The 14,817-nt window shown below is 59.0% G+C and overlaps 1 protein-coding gene across 1 annotated transcript; it reads left to right on the top strand.

Annotated features, from left to right (window-relative positions):
* The first annotated feature begins 9,035 nt into the window (after positions 1–9,035).
* TMEM141 (transmembrane protein 141) lies at positions 9,036–13,986 on the top strand. Its single transcript, XM_077835952.1, has 5 exons — positions 9,036–9,162; positions 10,219–10,285; positions 12,254–12,337; positions 12,797–12,904; positions 13,671–13,986. Exons 1-5 carry the CDS (start codon positions 9,109–9,111, stop codon positions 13,748–13,750), a joined length of 393 nt encoding a protein of 130 aa, XP_077692078.1. The 5' UTR covers positions 9,036–9,108; the 3' UTR covers positions 13,751–13,986.
* The last annotated feature ends 831 nt before the right edge of the window (positions 13,987–14,817 follow it).

The raw sequence follows: 14,817 nt of genomic DNA on the forward strand, positions 1-14,817 counted from the left end.
ATGCAACCCTCTGTGTGTATCCCTGTGCACCAGTGGGCATCTGCATGCATTGCTGTGCGTGTGTGTGTGTGTTTGCGTGTGTGCTCTTCTCTGGGCATGCATGCAGGGGTGGGCAACATTGCCCCTTTTTCAACCCAAGCAGCTAGTCAACGTGTGGGGGCCTGGGCCTGTTCCCGGGGAGCAGAAATTGGTGCCAGGCGGGTATTTCTCTGATGAGCGGTGACAAGGAAGGCACAAGGCCCTGCTTCTCCAGACACAGGAGGAACCCAGAACAAAAGGAGCAGTGTCTTAGCAGCCTCTTTAGCCACCAGACCCTAAAGCTCTCGCTCTCTCTCTCCAGGTCACCCTGTGCTTACCAGCTGCTGCTTGGCCTCCCTCCTCTTTGCCTCTGCCCTGCTCTCTGTTCTGCCTCTTCACAGTTTCTGGGTGTTCAGCCTTCCTTCACACAAAGACAGCCAGCCCCCCCGCCCCTCACTCAGCCAAACTCCTGGGCAGGGGCGCATCCCCCTCTTCTCCTGGGTGGGGGCTTCTGGTCAGCTCAGCCTGAGTTACCTGACCGGTGCGTCACCCCCCGTCTCTGAGAGATCAATATAGTCACCAGGACCTCTCAGCGTAACACCGAGTACATGTGCATCCCTGTGCGTGTGTGTGAACAATGTGTGTACAGGCGAGTGGTGTGCATGTGTGTGGGTGCATCCCCGTGCATGGTGGGTGTGTGTGTGAACAATGTGTGTATACAGGCGAGTGGTGTGCATGCGTGTGGGTGCATCCCTGTGTGTGTGTGGGTGTGTGTGTGTACAATGTGTGTATACAGGCGAGTGGTGTGCATGCGTGTGGGTGCATCCCCGTGCATGGTGTGTGTGTGGGTGCGTGTGTACAATGTGTGTGTACAGGCGAGTTGTGTGCATGTGTGTGGGTGCATCCCTGTGTGTGTGTGGGTGTGTGTGTGTACAATGTGTGTGTACAGGCGAGTTGTGTGCATGTGTGTGGGTGCATCCCTGTGTGTGTGTGGGTGTGTGTGTGTACAATGTGTGTGTACAGGCGAGTTGTGTGCATGTGTGTGGGTGCATCCCTGTGTGTGTGTGGGTGTGTGTGTGTACAATGTGTGTGTACAGGCGAGTTGTGTGCATGTGTGTGGGTGCATCCCTGTGTGTGTGTGGGTGCGTGTGTGTACAATGTGTGTACAGGCGAGTGGTGTGCATGCGTGTGGGTGCATCCCCGTGCATGGTGGGTGTGTGTGTGTACAATGTGTGTATACAGGCGAGTGCTGTGCATGTGTGTGGGTGCATCCCCGTGCGTGTGTGGGTGCGTGTCTGTACAATGTGTGTATACAGGCGAGTGCTGTGCATGTGTGTGGGTGCATCCCTGTGTGTGTGTGGGTGCGTGTGTGTACAATGTGTGTATACAGGCGAGTTGTGTGCATGTGTGTGGGTGCTTCCCTGTGTGTGTGTGGGTGCGTGTGTGTACAATGTGTGTATACAGGCGAGTGGTGTGCATGTGTGTGGGTGCATCCCTGTGTGTGTGTGGGTGCGTGTGTGTACAATGTGTGTATACAGGCGAGTTGTGTGCATGCGTGTGGGTGCATCCCTGTGCGTGTGTGGGTGCGTGTGTACAATGTGTGTATACAGGCGAGTGGTGTGCATGTGTGTGGGTGCATCCCTGTGTGTGTGTGGGTGCGTGTGTGTACAATGTGTGTATACAGGCGAGTGGTGTGCATGTGTGTGGGTGCATCCCTGTGTGTGTGTGGGTGCGTGTGTGTACAATGTGTGTATACAGGCGAGTTGTGTGCATGTGTGTGGGTGCTTCCCTGTGTGTGTGTGGGTGCGTGTGTGTACAATGTGTGTATACAGGCGAGTGGTGTGCATGCGTGTGGGTGCATCCCTGTGCGTGTGTGGGTGCGTGTGTACAATGTGTGTATACAGGCGAGTGGTGTGCATGTGTGTGGGTGCATCCCTGTGTGTGTGTGGGTGCGTGTGTGTACAATGTGTGTATACAGGCGAGTGGTGTGCATGTGTGTGGGTGCATCCCTGTGTGTGTGTGGGTGCGTGTGTGTACAATGTGTGTATACAGGCGAGTTGTGTGCATGTGTGTGGGTGCATCCCTGTGCGTGTGTGGGTGCGTGTGTACAATGTGTGTATACAGGCGAGTGGTGTGCATGCGTGTGGGTGCATCCCTGTGTGTGTGTGGGTGCGTGTGTGTACAATGTGTGTATACAGGCGAGTGGTGTGCATGCGTGTGGGTTCATCCCTGTGTGTGTGTGGGTGCGTGTGTGTACAATGTGTGTATACAGGCGAGTGGTGTGCATGTGTGTGGGTGCTTCCCTGTGTGTGTGTGGGTGCGTGTGTGTACAATGTGTGTATACAGGCGAGTGGTGTGCATGCGTGTGGGTGCATCCCTGTGCGTGTGTGGGTGCGTGTGTACAATGTGTGTATACAGGCGAGTGGTGTGCATGTGTGTGGGTGCTTCCCTGTGCGTGTGTGGGTGCGTGTGTACAATGTGTGTATACAGGCGAGTGGTGTGCATGTGTGTGGGTGCATCCCTGTGTGTGTGTGGGTGCGTGTGTGTACAATGTGTGTATACAGGCGAGTGGTGTGCATGTGTGTGGGTGCATCCCTGTGTGTGTGTGGGTGTGTGTGTGTACAATGTGTGTATACAGGCGAGTGGTGTGCATGTGTGTGGGTGCATCCCTGTGTGTGTGTGGGTGCGTGTGTGTACAATGTGTGTATACAGGCGAGTGGTGTGCATGTGTGTGGGTGCATCCCTGTGCGTGTGTGTGTGTGTGTACAATGTGTGTATACAGGCGAGTTGTGTGCATGTGTGTGGGTGCATCCCTGTGTGTGTGTGGGTGTGTGTGTGTACAATGTGTGTATACAGGCGAGTTGTGTGCATGTGTGTGGGTGCATCCCTGTGCGTGTGTGGGTGCGTGTGTACAATGTGTGTATACAGGCGAGTGGTGTGCATGCGTGTGGGTTCATCCCTGTGTGTGTGTGGGTGTGTGTGTGTACAATGTGTGTATACAGGCGAGTGGTGTGCATGCGTGTGGGTTCATCCCTGTGTGTGTGTGGGTGTGTGTGTGTACAATGTGTGTATACAGGCGAGTGGTGTGCATGCGTGTGGGTTCATCCCTGTGCGTGTGTGGGTGCGTGTGTGTACAATGTGTGTATACAGGCGAGTGGTGTGCATGCGTGTGGGTGCATCCCTGTGCGTGTGTGGGTGCGTGTGTACAATGTGTGTATACAGGCGAGTGGTGTGCATGCGTGTGGGTTCATCCCTGTGCGTGTGTGGGTGCGTGTGTGTACAATGTGTGTATACAGGCGAGTGGTGTGCATGCATGTGGGTGCATCCCTGTGTGTGTGTGTGGGTGCGTGTGTACAATGTGTGTATACAGGCGAGTGGTGTGCATGCGTGTGGGTTCATCCCTGTGCATATTTGAATGTGAGTGTCTGCAGGTGACCTAGGGAAAAGCCACAACAGCACTACTGACATTAGCTGACAGCGAGTGGCACAGAAATAACTCCTCCCCCAGCCCCCTTGCCATGCAGGGAGGGGCTGGAGTTCAGTGTCTCCCTCCCCTGGGAAATGGGCTCACGCTTCCCAGGCTGCTGGAGCTACTGACACTGGTTACTGAGCGAGCCCAGCCCGGAGGGACCGCGGGCCAGCCTGCTGCGAGAGGTCGGCCAGACAACATCTGTGCCATGCGCGGGAGGGCTCATATGGAATCACAGGCGGCAAAAAATTCTCTGCAGTCCACAGGGGGCCACCAGGCCCTGCCCCAGCTAGTCCCAGCAGCCCCCCGGGCACCACACCAGGGCAGAGAAATTGCAGGAGGTAAAACCCCTTTCAAATACGCCCCGCACAGGGCCTTCCTGGTGTCTCCTTCTTGTCTCTCAAACAGCTGGCAACAGTCCTCCCTCTCGGGCACCCGGCTCGGCAGGGCTCACCCGGTCTGCGTGCTGTGCCCATGTCCCCTCAGCTCAGTCGCTCCCTAGAGCGGAGGAAACCCAGACCGGCAGCCTCAGGCCAGCAGAGGCCGAGCTACGGGCATCCCCCTGTCCTGGAGAGCTTGGGGCATCCGCAGCTCAGGGCTCCATTGGGGAGCCAACAGCTCCGGGGGCTGCAGAGGCCAAAGCCACAAACAAGGTGAGTGCCCTCCACGCCGAGCGACTTCCCCCTGCCCCTGCACTCCTTCGCCGGGCAGCTCCCTGGCCTGCACGGGAGCCAGAGCCACACAGCATGGGGGACGGGGTGGGGGGCAGGGAGGCAGCTAGGAACCGAGGGCGAGGTTGTGCTCAGCCTTAGGCCTGCAATAAACTTTTGCACTCCTGCCCCGGAGCCAGTCCCCCGGTACACCCTGGAGCTCGGTGCCCCCGGCACACCCTGGAGCTGACGCAGCCCTCGGCATGTGACTGCAGCATGCTGTTCCCAGCCCCCGGCTCAGTCAGCAGGAGCTCCCCTCAGGACACCCACGGCAGCACGGGCCTCTCGGCTGCCCCCAGCGTGGGCCCAGCTGTGGAGCTGGCTCCAATGCCAAGGGCTGTCTTTGGAGCGGCGGGTGGGGCTGGGTGCTGGGCAAACCAAGCCAGCCGAGGCCTCCAGAGAAGCTCAGTGCACTCGCTGGCCTGCTAATGCCCAGGCATTGCCTGCAAATCAAACAACACAAAGGCCTTGAACTAGTGCCCTGAGATGCAAAGTTCTGCCTGCACCCCCCCCCCCCCCGCAAGCTAATGGTGCTATGACACTTCACACCAGTTGTGGCTCTGCCCCAAAGCGGCTAACAGAATGACCGCGGCTTTGCTGTGTCCGCTCTCGTCCCTGGGCAGGACTGGCCGGGTCTGTAGCCGGCTCCTGCCCGCCGAGGAGCAGCACCGGAGTCCTCAGAAGACAGCTGTGCCCCTGGGCGTGTCTCACAAGGGAAACATCAACCTCCACCCTGCAACGGCACCCACGAGAGTTCTCTGCCCACAGCAGCGGGATGGCTGCAGGCATGGAGCCGGGTTTAACGCTGAATGCACAAGGGAAGACATGCCCTCGGGGAGAGGCCACCCCTGCCTGCCACTGCTCTGCCTTTCAGATTGGCTGGCAGGGCTCAGCCGGCGGGCCCCACAGCATGGCAGGTGCCAGGGGCTGAGCATGTTGGAGCGTGAGGGGACCTGGAGGGCTCTGATGCCCAGATTCCCTGCAGGCCCCCGAAGCTTCCCGGCTAACCTCCTCCCTGCGATGGGCAGGAGGCCCTCTGGCCAGACACCCCAGGGGACGCTCCTCGGAGACCACCTGCTCGCCCAGGCCGTGGTAAGTGGTGACTCTCGGGACGTGCTCCCCTGTGCAGCTAGGACTCAGGCCCCGGGAACACTCTGTGTCGTACTCCTCACCTGGCACCAGCAGTCTCCGAGCCCGGGGCCCTCTCAGGCCCCAGTGTGGGCCAAGAAGGAATCTCTTCTGTCTCCTCTCCTTGCTGGGGGGTTGTGCATTTCCAAAAAGAAAAGGAGTACTTGTGGCACCTTAGAGACTAACCAGCTCACTTCATCAGATGATGAGCTCACGAAAGCTCATGCTCAAATAAATTGGTTAGTCTCTAAGGTGCCACAAGTACTCCTTTTCTTTTTGCGAATACAGACTAACACGGCTGTTACTCTGAAACCTGCATTTCCAAAGTGATCCCGGCTGGCTTTACCACCTCCTTTTGTGTTGTTACTACCAGAGCTCCTGGAGGTCTCAGCTGAGCTCAGGGCACTGGACTGACACAGTCCCTGCCCCAAAAGCTTACAGCCTCAAGAGACAAAGGGTGGCAAGAGGAACTAATGCACAGAAAGGGGAAGCGACTTGCCCAAGGTCACCCAGAAGGTCAGTGGCAGAGCTGGCAATAGACCCTGGGTCCCTTGAGCCCCTGTCCAGCCTGCTAACCGCTAGGCTGCACTGCCTTCCCTTTTCTGCTCCTTTGACACCCCCATCCTCCCTCACTGCAGACCCTCCAAAGCTCCCAGTTCTCAGGGCTATGGCCCAGGGTGGGGGGAGGCTCTGTTCTGAAGGAAATGGTCAGGGCCTCCCAGTAGCCACCTGCAGTCACAGGGCAGAGGCCCTGAGCATCAGAGCTCGGCCCTGCCTCAAGCTGGGCACTGCCCACGGCTGCCAGGGTCTCTGCACTCCGTAAGCAGGCTGGCTTGGCCGAGGGCGAGTTCCAGATCTCAGGGAGAATCCCCATGGCAGTAAAAGCACTGAGCATCTGTGTCTCTCCAGCAGCCCCAGAAGGAGGATGCGGGCAGGGCCTGCTGCACCCCCTGGCACCACAGCCTCAGCAGGGAGACAAGAGTTTGCAATGGAAAGCAGCCATGAAAAGCAGGTAAATGGGGCAGGGGGAAGAGGTGGGACAGCAAACCAGTGGCCCCCCGATGGGAGAGGGGAACCCGAGCCATTAGTTCTGTGCTGGGGAGGGGGTGCAGTGGAAGGTGTTAGGTGGCTGGACTGTCTGTGGGCTTTTCCTGCTCCTATGTCCTGGGATTGCGGCTGTTGCTGGATTCCAGCCCAGCTGGCATGTCCATACTCCCCTGACTTCCCTGCCGCAGCACTGCCCTGACCCTGCTCTGGGTGCCAGTGCAATTCCATGGCCCATCTCCAGGGGGTCCTACAGAGCCCCCTCCTCTATGGCCAGGAGCAGGCGTTTTGGGGACCAGCGACCTGCTCACTGCCACCGCCACCAGGCCAAGCCCTCCTTGCACTGAAGGAGCCTCTCGGTGCTTGCCTCGACCAGCTTCTTCCCCCAGGCTGGGACATAGCCCTGTTCCAAGCGCTGAGCTGGTGGAGATGAGTGGATTCAGTCATTTTTGCCTTCCAGAAACCGTGGCCCTTTGGATGGGAAACTGAGGCCGGAGCTGCTTGTACTGGTGGGTGCTGACAGGGCCACGCCCTGACAAGCTGTGGTCCTGGGTAATGCCCTGTGCCATCTCCATGGCCTGACTCAGCACGGACGGAGGCCTGGGGAGCAGGAAATCATCACTCGAGTCTGGATTTCTCATACAGAACTGACCTGACCTCATGGCTCTGCCTACCCAAGGGGTCCCCAGGGGCTTTACACACCCTGGCCTTTGATGCCTGCCGTGACAGTGTCTGGGATCTCGACTGTCTCCCCAGACACCCACTGGCAGAGCGGAGCAACATCTCATCTAAAGGCTGGCACCTGCGCCAATTGCCTGCCCTGGTGCTGCTCTGCAGGGAACCCAAGCCCTGGTGCAGGACTGGACCCCACAACCTTTAGATTGGAGGGAAAGTGGAGACAGTGAATGTTTGGCACACCCCTGGGCAGGGAGGGGCTCTGGGTACAGCCACGGAGGGTGGCTTGCTGGAGATTAACACACACACACTTGGTGTGTTACTCTGACCCCCGTTGGCCAATGACAGGAGGGCCAGGAGACTCCAGACAGGGCCTGGAGGTGGGGGCAAAAAGGGATGAGAAATGGGGGGCTCTAGAGGCCCCCTTGTCTCTGCTGTCCAGCCTGCGGTGCACAGGAAGGTGCTGACACGGGGCCACGAACCACAGCTCTCATCTTGTCAAACACCCGACGTTTGCCAGGCTCAGAACTCACATCCAGACCCCGGAAACGATTCGCTGGGGATTGCCCCTAGAGCTAAACAGCTTTGCAATAAACCGTCTCTGCTGCCGTCGAGACTGGGATGTTCCCTGGGCACAAACAACCCGAGAGAGGGTGTCCTGCAAACTCATTCCCCAACAGAGGGCACAGCACCTTCCCCAGCACACACGTGCACACGCACGAGAGGGCGTCACGCAAAGATTCACCAAACATGCCGCTCACCCATCGAGGGTCCCCCTCCACGTCATCCCCCACAGGCATCCCCATCACAGAATCAGAGGCCCTGACCATGCCCTCCCACACCTGACAAAGCCCCCAAGCGGGACCCCAAGGGAGGGACACAAAAGATACCTTTTATGCAGGAGACGGGAAACGCTGTGGGATTTGCGCCCTGGCATGTGCCTGGCTCTTCCTGTTCTAGCTGCAGTAAATCATTTTCAGCAATAAAAGGGAAACCGGGGAGGCGCCAGGTATGTGTGTGGAATGCGGGTAACAGGACTAAAACCAGCAGCATCCCTGGGACCCAGGCGCACTGCAAGATGCCACCTACGGAGCAGCCCAGGAGGCCAGAGACAGATTCGGCCTGCGGAGAGCACCACAAACAACACTGGGCGCAGCAGGGGGCGCCCCCACCCATTCACCGGCAGAGCGTGCCTCGCGCGTTCACACCCATCCTGGACTGCGGGGTCCACATGCATAATCCTCCCGTGACCACAGCCCGAAGTACTGGTGGGCTTCGCCTCCCCCACCCATGCACTCGCTCACGGGCAGGAGACACCCGACACATTCACAGAGAGGGGGCCAGGGGGCATCACACGCAAAAACACGCTTGCACAAAAACACACCCACACACCTCACGCCTCCACATTCGCCCACAGAGCGTGCCAAACGTAGCCCGCCAACAGAGGGTCACCCCCGCACACCAGTAGAGGGCGACGTCTCCCACAAAGGCCGAGTCTAACATAGGTCGTTGCAAGGGCTTACGGAGACGCTTAACAATGAGCAGCCCGCTAGCCCCATGGACTCCAGTGGGACCCCTCCCCTTTGCACAGTTATGTGTATCCCGCTTTGTAGTCTCGGGGATCTCCGGAGCACGGGCACACCCACCCACCCACGCACAGCGGCATGCATGCACCCCCCACACAGGCAGACACACGAGCATGCACAGACCCCGTATGCACACGCACGTGCAAAACACCCATGCAAGTGCACACGCATGATGCATCCCCGTGGAGAGACACACGTACGCCGACAGAAGCGCACGCTGCACCCACGCGTAGACACACACACAGGACCGCGCTGGGGTTCAGCCAGGGGCACCCCGGGGCGGGCCGGTGGGCGAGAGGAGAACGGCCCCGGGGCAGAGCCGTGGCCAGGGCAGCCAGCCCTGCAGATGGTGCTGCTCGCCGGGCCGGGCGCTCTCTCGCTGCCGGAGGAAGCAGGAAGAGCCGGGCTGGCAGCCGGGGCGGAGGCCGGGCAGGGCGCGCCGGGAGCCGGGGGCGCGGTCTAGGGGCTCTCTGCGGCCATGGTGAACCTGGGGCTGTCGCGGGTGGACGACACCGTGGCTGCGAAACACCCGGTCGGTGGCAGGGCCCGGGCTGGGCAGGCGGGCGGGGGGGCTCAGCCCCGGCCCTGGGGGTTCGGAGGGGGGGGCCCGGCGGGGCAGGGGCCGGGGCAGGGCGCACGGTCCCGCGGCGGAGGGGGCTGGTGGCCGGGGGCTCGCGGGGAGCAGATCGGGGCTGTGCGCTGCCCCCAGCCCGGGCCAGGACCTTCCGCTCGGCAGCAGCTCCGGGGCAGGGCGCACGGTCCCGCGGCGGAGGGGGCTGGTGGCCGGGGGCTCGCGGGGAGCAGATCGGGGCTGTGCGCTGCCCCCAGCCCGGGCCAGGACCTTCCGCTCGGCAGCAGCCCCGGGGCAGGGCGCACGGTCCCGCGGCGGAGGGGGCTGGTGGCCGGGGGCTCGCGGGGAGCAGATCGGGGCTGTGCGCTGCCCCCAGCCCGGGCCAGGACCTTCCGCTCGGCAGCAGCCCCGGGGCAGGGCGCACGGTCCCGCGGCGGAGGGGGCTGGTGGCCGGGGGCTCGCGGGGAGCAGATCGGGGCTGTGCGCTGCCCCCAGCCCGGGCCAGGACCTTTCGCTCGGCAGCAGCCCCGGGCTCGAGCGGGCCGTCCCCAGAGCCTGGGGCCGGGGCAGCTGTGGGGTGAGGGGCCGGGGGCAGGACCGGCTCCGAGAGGTAGGGCAGGGAGCAGCTATCGTTGCCCTGGGCACGGCCGGGTGCAGGTGTCCTGCAGTGAGTAGCGGGGCGGGGGCAGGATTTGCCCCTGCAGGCACTGAGGGACGTTAGCGGACAGGAGACTGCTGGGTCCCCGAGCCGGCCGCTGGCAGGTGCGAGCAGGCGGGTGATGCACGCCGGGAGGGACAGGTGAGCTCCCCGGGCAGGTGGCTGGGGCAGAAGCCAGGTACCGGGGCCGCTCGGCGAGAGGGACCTGGGGGTCGCCGTGGGCGGATCAATGCGGGGCCCAAGGAGAAGCAGGTTCCGGCCCAGCGAGGGAGGAAACTCGAGCCCAGGGTTTCCTTGTTTGTCCTTTTCACACCGTCTCATCTGCTGCCCCCAACTCCCTTTCCTTGCTGCTGTTCCAGGGGCTGCAGGAATACGCTCTGTGCCAGTCCCACGCGTTCATGAAGGGCATCGGGACCTTTATCACAGGTAGGGTGCAGCGGGCGGCCCGCCTGCTGCTCTGCAGGCAGACACAACCTGTTGGGGCCACTGGGCATCACGGGGCCTGGGGAGGGAGAGGCCAGGTTGAGGGTCTAGGGCACGAACAGCCATCTCCCCCAGCTCGTTGGCTCTCAGACTGCCCATTTGCATCCATCCAGCTCCCAGCAATGGACCGGCCAGAGCACTGGGGTCTGAGCCAAAGCTCTGGGCATCTTCCTCTCTGAAGGGCTGCCCTCCTCCCCGTCCCCCTGACTCTGCAGAGTTTTGCTGGGTTTAGCTGGAACTGCAAGAGGGACCAGTTCAAAGCCCAGATGCTCAGTGTGACTCCTCCCCGGGGCCGAGCCTGCAGGCCTCGCACTACATGCCATGCTCCCATTAGAGCTATAGGCCAAACTGGGTTGGGGCTGTTGGTACGTGGGTGAGAGTCCGTGGGAAAGGCAGGGCACCGCAGGAGTGATTCAGCTAGTGACACTCCTCCCCCAGTGCCCCAGCCTAGCACTACGGGCTGCCATCTTGTGGAGGAGAAATCAAAGCAAAGTCTCATCCATGTGTAACTATCTTCCATCCCGTGGGACTTTTGCAGTAGTCAGGGAATTAACCTGGCCACTTTCAGCTGGGTTATTGCATCCTGCCCCCCTACAAGCAGCTGCAATTGGCTCTGATATTCGCAAGCGTGTTGTATTAACGGGAGTGTTGTAAGCAAGAGACAAGAAGTAATTCTTCCGCTCTGCTCCGCTCTGATTAGGCCTCAGCTGGAGTATTGTGTCCAGTTCTGGGTGCCACATGTCAGGAAAGATGTGGACAAATTGGAGAAAGTCCAGAGAAGAACAACAAAAATGATTAAAGGTCTAGAAAACATGATCTGTGAGGGAAGATTGAAAAAATTGGGTTTGTTTAGACTGGAGAAGAGACGACAGAGAGGGGACATGATAACAGTTTTCAAGTACATAAAAGGTTGTTACAAGGAGGAAGGAGAAAAATGGTTCTCCGTAACCTCTGAGGACAGGACAAGAAGTAATGGGCTTAAATTGCAGCAAGGGCGGTTTAGGTTGGACATTAGGAAAAACTTCCTAACTGTCAGGGTGGTTACGCACTGGAATAAATTGCCGAGGGAGGTTGTGGAATCTCCAACATTGGGGATTTTTAAGAGCGGTTAGACAAACACCTGTCAGGGATGGTCTAGATCAGGGGTTCTCAACCTTTTTCTTTCTGAGCCCCCCTTCCCCCAACATGCTATAAAAACCTCCACGGCCCCCCTGTGCCACGACTCTTTTTCTGCATATCCAGTAGATTAAAAGCCAGGGCTGGCATTGTGGGGTAGCAAGCAGGACAAGTGCCTGGGGGGCCCTGCAAAGCTAAGTTGCTCAGGCTTTGGCTTCAACCCAGGGTGGTGGGGCTCAGACTTCGGCATCAGCCCCGGGCACCAGTGAGTCTAACGCTGGCCTTGCTCTCTGGCTTATTTTGGCAGACCCCCTGAAACCTGCTCATGGCCCCACAGTGGGCCATGGACCCCTGGTTGAGAACCACTGGTGTAGATAATACTTAGCCCTGCCATGAGTGCAGGGTAGTGGACTAGATGAGGGGGTTGGACTAGATGACCTTCAGGGGTCCCTTCCAACCCTGATATTCTATGATTCTATGACCTCTCGAGGTCCCTTCCAGTTCTATGATTCTTCACTTCCTGTCCTAAATTGTTACCCTGGAGGGGCTGCATTCAGTGTTGGCTGAAGGGATCCCTGTACTGTAGCGTTAGGAATGCTTGTTCTGTGCTTTGGGGTCTCTGGATGGAAGGCACTATCACTGCCATTTGTTAGATTGCGGTGGTGCCCACCGTGTGCCGGGCACCTTCCAAACCCAGAGGGAGATGCAGCCCCTGCCCGGAGGAGCATGCAAGCTGCAACAGAGAGGTCAGCTGCAGTAACTGCATCCACACTCACGCGGGTCTCGTATTAACAGGCATCGGAGCAGCTTTCGTTCTTCAGAAGCTGATAAACAAGAAGCTGCCCTACCCCCTGCAGTGGAACGTGCTGCTGTCTGTAGGTCAGTCCTCAATGCGCGCTGGGCCTCTCAGGCAGCCCCCATCCCCCAGGGGTTCCATCGGCGGGGCAGGCATGTTACGCTCTTAACAGTCCAAGGTCCTGGGGTTTGCCTGTAGCTCACGAGAGCCAGGAACAGGACTCACAGCTCTGTCTTACCAGAGAAGGATCCTCGCTCCCACCTGTGATTTAGTGAAATCCCTGCTTCCCTTTAAAGTGCTCAGACTGACTCAGGCCACCTGCGCTCACCCTCCCCCCCAACCAGTGAGCATGTTTGCAGTGACACCGGTGGACTTCCTGGGGATCACTCCTGGTTCACGCGGGTGAGCAAAAGGCGGCTCAGAAACCAACAGCCCTTTTCACGCAGCCCCAGTTGTTCTTTACAGAGAGCAGGACCCCACCTGCTGGGACACCTTTGCTTCCCATGGGACTTGGAAACACCCCTGCCTGTTGGTGCTTTCAGTTGCAGGTTCAGTCGCCAGCTACGCCGTGACCAGGATAGAGACCCGGAAGTGTTCCAACCTCTGGATCTACCTGGAGACAGGGCAGTCCCCGCAGGGAGTGGCCAAAGGTGAGAGGCATTCACTGCTGAGGCAGCAGTTACCTGCTGTACTTGGGGCTCCGTGTGGCTGGTTTCACGTGGGCTGCATCTCCAGTTCTGAAGGGTCCTGCCTTGGCTCCAATAGCATCTTGTGCTTTGTCGTTTAACCAAAAATTGCTGTATAAATCCCACACACCTACGAAGCCCAGGCTGGAATTCCAGGCCTTCAGCTCTTGCGCTCGAGGAGAATCCCCCTAATTGGCAGCAGCGCGAGGTCGTTTATCCTCTCTGTGGATCAACTGCTAGAGGCATCCCCGAGGCAGCCGCGCACGCAGCCAGTGCAGTGCAATGGCTCCCATAGGCCCCCTGTATTTGCCACGCTTTTGACATGTCCATGGGTGTCTGAGCAGGTCCTCATCCAAGTTAGGGGCTGTCTCATTGAGGAGGGAGAGATGGTTTGGTTCTGGTTTCGGGTTAATTCCTAGTGCCTCTCCTGGGGGATGGGATGGAATGGAATGGGCTGAGAACCCCCCTACATTAGTGTCCTGGGGTCATGCTGGTCTCTGATCACCTTGTAAGGTGATACTATGACAGCAGGGAGCACAGGGAAACGCACCCAAAAGCAGGTGCCGTAATGATTCCCCTGGACTGCTTGCTGAGTGCGGGTGTGTCTCTGCTGGGGATCCCGAGAGCCTGGTGTGCTGTCTCACTGAGTTACACCACGTGGGGGGTGGGTGTTTTTATCAGCGTTCCTGGCCGGTCTGAGTTCTAAATAGCTTTCTCTCATCTGTTGCAGAAAATCTCCACAGTGCAGATCCCACAGAGAATGTAGAAACGAGGATGAGGAGAAACAAATATGGAGACGACATGGAATAGCTGGGGGAGCCTGGAGCTCCGTCCCGACTCCTTTACGACTTGTACTGCGTGTGACCGGGGCTAGAGCTGCATTGCGACTCCTGGGGAGCGAGGAACGTCCCCTCCACTGCCGATTCATGAGGCTCGGGGAAGTGCAGGGAAGGATTTAGGGTGGGATGGAGGTAGGGTGTGCAAAGCCCAGACGGACTTTGTGTGAGCAGCAAAGGTTGGAAAAGTAATACAAATATATAGCTAAAAATGGACATTTTGGACAAAGTGAAGTTTAGGGGTGGTCGGAGAGGGGGAGGTATGGGGGTACAGAGAAGGGGGAGGTATGGGGGTAGCATGTGAAATCACTGTGGGGGGGGGGCGGCAGCTACTGCAGGGGAAAGGCTGATGTAAATGCCCAGGGAGGCAGGTATCCCCCAGAGTGGGCTGGAGGATCCCAGTCACGCTGCTGGGCCTGTCCCTGCCCTGGGGGGTCTGTTCTGCCCTCAGTGCTCACGTGAAACGTCCAGTAGCATCAATAGCCTGTACCCTCACTGACTAGGAGAGAGGACACCCCCATCTTTACCGCTGCACTAGCGGGAGTTCTGGGTCCATATCAGGCCATCTGACCCCCGCCCTGAGCCCTGCATCGATATTACCCAAGAACTACGTGGAGAGAATAGTCAGGTTGCAAAGTCAAGTGCTTGGAAGTTTGGAAAAGCCTGAACTAAGGTTGTCTGTGTAAATGAATTAGTAATTTCATCTTCAGAGCAGGGTCTGAATAGCGTGCAGGGAAGAGGCCTAGGGCCACTGCACAGAGAGGAGAAGGCTGGCTGTTCCTGAAGTGAGCCCCGGCACCGAAGGAGGCAGGGGTCCTGTGGAAACTGTAGCATGAGAGCAGGTGATTAAAGACGGTCTTGGGGGGCGGGGGGGATTCGGGTTGAACAGGCAACTGTAACTTTGGCATGCTTTGCAACCTTAGTAATGGTCTGTTAACTCCTGGGCTCTGTTCTTGCATCGTAGCCATTGTTCTCATTATCCCAGGCTAGGTGCTTTATGCTGGGGCTAACCCTTCCGATTGTCATGGTCTTCCTGCCCCC

This window comes from Eretmochelys imbricata, chromosome 16, assembly GCF_965152235.1.
Source record: "Eretmochelys imbricata isolate rEreImb1 chromosome 16, rEreImb1.hap1, whole genome shotgun sequence".
In the NCBI taxonomy this organism is placed as follows: Eukaryota; Metazoa; Chordata; order Testudines; family Cheloniidae; genus Eretmochelys; species Eretmochelys imbricata.

Excerpts from the sequence above, each read along its gene's own strand:
- TMEM141 (XM_077835952.1), top strand. The coding sequence starts at position 9,109 with ATGGTGAACCTGGGGCTGTCGCGGGTGGACGACACCGTGGCTGCGAAA. Across the intron at positions 9,163-10,218 it reads CCGTGGCTGCGAAACACCCG|GGGCTGCAGGAATACGCTCT; the intron begins GTCGGTGGCAGG and ends CTGCTGTTCCAG. Across the intron at positions 12,338-12,796 it reads GAACGTGCTGCTGTCTGTAG|TTGCAGGTTCAGTCGCCAGC; the intron begins GTCAGTCCTCAA and ends TGGTGCTTTCAG.